The sequence below is a fragment of the Aegilops tauschii genome, chromosome 5 (genome assembly GCF_002575655.3).
Source record: "Aegilops tauschii subsp. strangulata cultivar AL8/78 chromosome 5, Aet v6.0, whole genome shotgun sequence".
Taxonomy (NCBI): domain Eukaryota; kingdom Viridiplantae; phylum Streptophyta; class Magnoliopsida; order Poales; family Poaceae; genus Aegilops; species Aegilops tauschii.
The window spans coordinates 525930080-525934531 of record NC_053039.3 but is presented as its reverse complement, the minus strand read 5'-3'; the positions used below and the strand labels follow the sequence as shown (position 1 = coordinate 525934531).

Genomic DNA, 4452 nt, shown 5'->3' with positions numbered 1-4452 from the left:
CCAGTGCACCAGAACAGCAACCGCCGCCGACGAAGAATAACGTGGATCGAAAGGATCCAACCCGAAGACACACGAACATAGACGAACCAACCAGATCCGAGCAAATCCACCGAGGATAGATCCGCCGGAGACCCAGCTCACACGCCCACCAACGATGCTAGACGCACCACTAGAACGGGGACTAGGTGGGGAGACCTTTATTCCATCTTCAGGGAGCCGCTCGTCTCGCCTTCCTTAGCAGGACACAAACCGTAACAAATCCCAAAGGAACGACTAACAACGGAGCCCTCCCGCCGGTCCTTGCCAGGATCCACCGTGCCCCCATGGCCCTAGCGTCACTGGAGATGAGGCGGACCTGCGGTGGAGCCGGCAAGAGGCACGAACCCTAGCTTTTCTTGAAGGAGGAGGCGGCAATAGTTCTACTACCTCCTATCAACCTTAGTTCAAAACTTTGACACTTATTATAGATTGGAGGTAGTTCTGTCTATCTGTATCTCTACATGGTTTGGGCAGCATGTGTGTTAGTGACTATGAAATCAAAGTCAAGTCATGGGGAACCTTGCTGCTAGGTTTGAACCTCCTTATGCGGTCATGCCGGTGAGTGTATGCGCCTATGTCATATATTGTGTTAAAAAAAATCCACGACTACTATCAAAAGAATAGTCAAGAGAATATCATGCAATCCCCACAAACAAAATAGTCGGGTACAAGTGCTGAAAAGCGGGCAGATGAATCACGGTCACGGCGTTTTATCAATCACTTGCTATGCACACATACGAGAAGGCGCAAGATTCAACACGCTGGATGGTCAGGCGGTGGTGTATCTACGAGATGGAATGGCGGCGGCGGCGCTGGAAGAGCACCTTGGCGTCGGCGGTAGCCTTGGCGCCGAGCTGCTGCAACCCAGGCTCGGCAGCCGGGCGCATCCGGAATAGCGTGTTGAGCCTGCCGAAGCTGCGCGCGAAGCTCCGTAGCAGGCGGTTCGCCGGGTTGACGCGCACGAGCTCCCGCTTCATGCTCACGTGGTCCTTCTCCAGGTCCGTCAGCCGCATCCGCATCCGCGACACCTCCAGCTTCAGCTCCCGGTTCTCCCGCCGCACCGACGCGTAGTTGTCCCGCGGCGACATGGCGCCGCTCCCCACCCCGCTCCCGGACCGCATGTTGTTGCCGCCGCCGCCCTGCACAGTCGATGCGGACGACACCGCGCCGCCGCCGAAGAAGAGAGCCCCGTCATGGCCGCCGCCGCCGCCGGACTGGATCGCGCTCCGCAGGCGGATCTGCTCGAAGTAGAGCACCTGCACCGCCATCTGCACCGGCAGCCGCTCGTTTTGGGCCGCGTGGCTGCACGCGTCCGGCGTAAGCCGTTGGCAGTCAATCGCCTTGCACATCCGGTACCTTTCCGCCTCCTTGATGTTCGGGTGCACCTGCTTCCATGAACGTTCATGGTAGTAACATTAATACGTAATATATAATAATTGAAGGGATAAATAAAAGAGAGAAAAAGAAAAGGTGGCGGCGTGCCTTGAGGAAGATGTCGACGGCGCGGTAGATCCCGTCGGTGACGAGGCGGGCGTGGTCAGGGAGGATCTCGGCGAGGGAGATGAACTTGGCGGGGACGAGGTTGGAATCCAGCGCGATCTCGGCCAGGTAGCTGTCCAGCAGCTTGGAGGCCTTGACTATACAACTCTGCTTCGGGGACCGCGGGCTGTCGTAGTCGAACCCGCCGCCGTCCTCCTCCTTGTCCTCGTCAAGGTTGAGGAACACCGAGAAGATCCTGGCCACCACGTCCGTGTCGTACAGCGTCGAGGCCTCGCCGGACCCGGTGGCGATCAGGATGTCCTCCAGGATAGCCTGCTCAAGCTGCATGCCGATCCGCTTCTCGAGGTCGGCCTTGCATATGTTGGAAGCGGACAGCGCCATTGCCGTCCTGAGGAGCCCCGAGAGGAAGGCCATTGGCACGGGGCTCTTCTTGGACTGCGCCGGTAGCAAGCCGACGATGGTCTCGACGACGGCGCGCTGTTTCTTGACGGCGTCCGTGTCCGTGTCCGTGTCCGTGACGCCGCCGCATTTGTCGGCGTCCCTGCAGGGCATGAGCCCGTACAGCGAGTTGTGGGCATAGTTGATGAGGATCCGGGTGACCGTCTCCTGCCTGAGGCCCTTGGACTTGACGGCGGAGAGGAGTCGCTGGAACAAGTCCAGTCCGAGGCCGGCGACCGACTTGCCCCACCAGTCCCCCTCCCCCGGCGAGTCAAGCGCCGCCGGCTTGAGCTGCGCGCCAGTGTGGTCCAACCTGGAGAGCAGCCCGGACGCGAGCTGCTCCTTGCAGACGTTGTTGGCGATGGCGGCGATGAGGCGGGCGACGAGGTTGACGTCCTCGGCGGCCGGGAGCAGCGCCTCGCAGGTGCGGAGCACGGCGACGGAGCTGGCGATGCTGGGGAGGACGGCGTCGCGGAGGAAGGCCTCGGCGCGGAGCTCGAGGTTCTTGTCGGAGAAGTCGTCGGTCATCTGCAGGTAGCGCGCGGCGCAGCGGAGCATGGCAACGTTGGCAACCGTGATGTCGACGTGGACGCCGTAGCAGAACTTGGCGGCGAGCTCGAACGCCGGGGCGCCCCCGGGCGTGGCGTGGAGGGTGAGGCGCGCGAGCTTGGCGTCCTTGGCCTCCGCCACGAGCCGCCGGATCTTGCCGCTCCGGGAGACCAGCGGGAACTGCGCGAGCAGCTATGCCATGGGCATTAGGGCGTCATTTTTAAGCTCGGCTGCAGTTGATGGACATGGTGGTTTCTCTCACCTTGTGGAGGGCGAAGCTGGACGTGCCGACTTCCACGGTGAGGTCGCTGGAGACGTCGGTGGGAGGCCTAGAAGACAAACAGGAGCAGGCGGCGTGGGCCGTAGGAGAAGAATGAGGATGGATGAATCCAGAGAGGGGCCGGGGGAGGAGGACGGACTGCAATTGCTAGTGTACCATACCATTCATTGGCGTGCCGATTGTTGAGGCTCGTCCGGAACATCTTCTTCCCGGAGACGCTCACGCTCTGCTTCATCTCCGTCACCGTCGCCACGCCCATCTTCTTCCCTTATCTCTCACGCACACACGCGCGGAACTCAACAACAAACAACCAGCCAAGGCGCTGCAAATCTATATATGTTTCTCTCTCAGACTCAGCTACGTGTTCGTGTCCAACACTTGTGGTTCAGTCTTCAGTGCCCTCTCTGTCTTGTAGGGGGAGAGAGAGAGAGAAACAGAGAGTGAAGTGAAGTGAAGCCGATGTCTTTTACGTTTACGGTTATTATTACTAGTAGGTCGAGGGTGTGTGGTGTGGGAATGCGTGTGGAAAGGAGTGCTAGCAATAATAATATAATATATGATTCCATTTAGAGAGGCAGTTTCCTACAATAATATATGAAAAGATAATATTCAAAATGTGATTGATATCTCACTTTCTTTTGAGCGAAAATATTTAAAGGATTGATATTTTACTACAACACTTGCTATAGGAAATTAATTTCTCGCTGGATTTCCATGGACCAGACACGGCGTTTAATCACAAGGAAGAATCGGAAAAAACAAATCCATGCATCCATGATGGTGCATGATTAAGCCACCGGTTTAAACAATGGAAAAGAGGGATGAAAAGGATAGGGCTTGAGGCAAAAGAGAAGCAAAGGCAAATGCAGGCTTAATTAGTTAAACGAAAGGGAGATTAGGTGCTCCTTTGACAGCAGAATCGGCATGGAAAGCTTGACATGACAGCACGCATTGGGTCTGCTTGTGGGCCACGCGTCTCACCAACCTCTAGTATAGTTATTTAACTGACTAAAGCGTTGGGTATCGGCGATTCGATCCGTTTCACAGTTGTGTGATTGCGAAGTCTCTGTCGGAGTCGGGCGGGAAATCATTGGAGGACGGCGAAGTGTCAGTGAAAAAACATCTAGTTCGTGTTTGACAAATAATTTTTTAGAAATGGAGTATGACCCCCGGCCTCTGCATCTGAGAGATGCATACGGCCACTTTATTAATTATTCTCGAGGACCTTACAAAGTATTACAGACAATATTCCTGAATCCACCATCTCGGCAACATATGCCGCTACTCTTATCCATATGATGAAAGGATGCTAGTTGGGCCACTACCCAAACCACTCACCTAAACCAAACATCAAAAGCCGGCAGCCCCAGTCGAGCCACATACCGGGTTTGGGGCATAATCCGGTCAGACACACTCTTGTGTCGTCGCAGCCATCTTCCACAGGTCCGTCTTCAGAATATATTGAGTCTTCTACCTTGTGAAGGCCACTCCGCTATCGACGTCACCATGACGCCAGACAGTTACCTCCTCCTGCGCGAGTCCATCTCCGCGCATCGGGCGCCAAGTCTCCACTGCACCACGCCGCCGAGACCTGCTGCCATCAATGATTAAGATGAAGCACCGCTCCACCAAAGAAGCCGCCAACT

The 4452-nt window shown here is 56.2% G+C and overlaps 1 protein-coding gene across 2 annotated transcripts; it reads right to left on the bottom strand.

The window, feature by feature from the left end:
• Nucleotides 1–616: 616 nt before the first annotated feature.
• LOC109762212 (BTB/POZ domain-containing protein At1g03010) lies at nucleotides 617–3265 on the bottom strand. 2 transcript variants are annotated; one of them, XM_020321026.4, is made up of 4 exons: nucleotides 2968–3265; nucleotides 2789–2855; nucleotides 1522–2718; nucleotides 617–1424 (listed from the first exon to the last, which is right to left on the bottom strand). In XM_020321026.4, exons 1-4 carry the CDS (start codon nucleotides 3063–3065, stop codon nucleotides 825–827), a joined length of 1962 nt encoding a protein of 653 aa, XP_020176615.1. In that variant the 5' UTR covers nucleotides 3066–3265; the 3' UTR covers nucleotides 617–824. The 2 variants fall into 2 exon arrangements, with proteins under 2 accessions (XP_020176615.1, XP_020176616.1); XM_020321027.4 differs by having other exon boundaries at nucleotides 618–1424; nucleotides 1522–2706.
• Between the last annotated feature and the right edge of the window lie 1187 nt (nucleotides 3266–4452).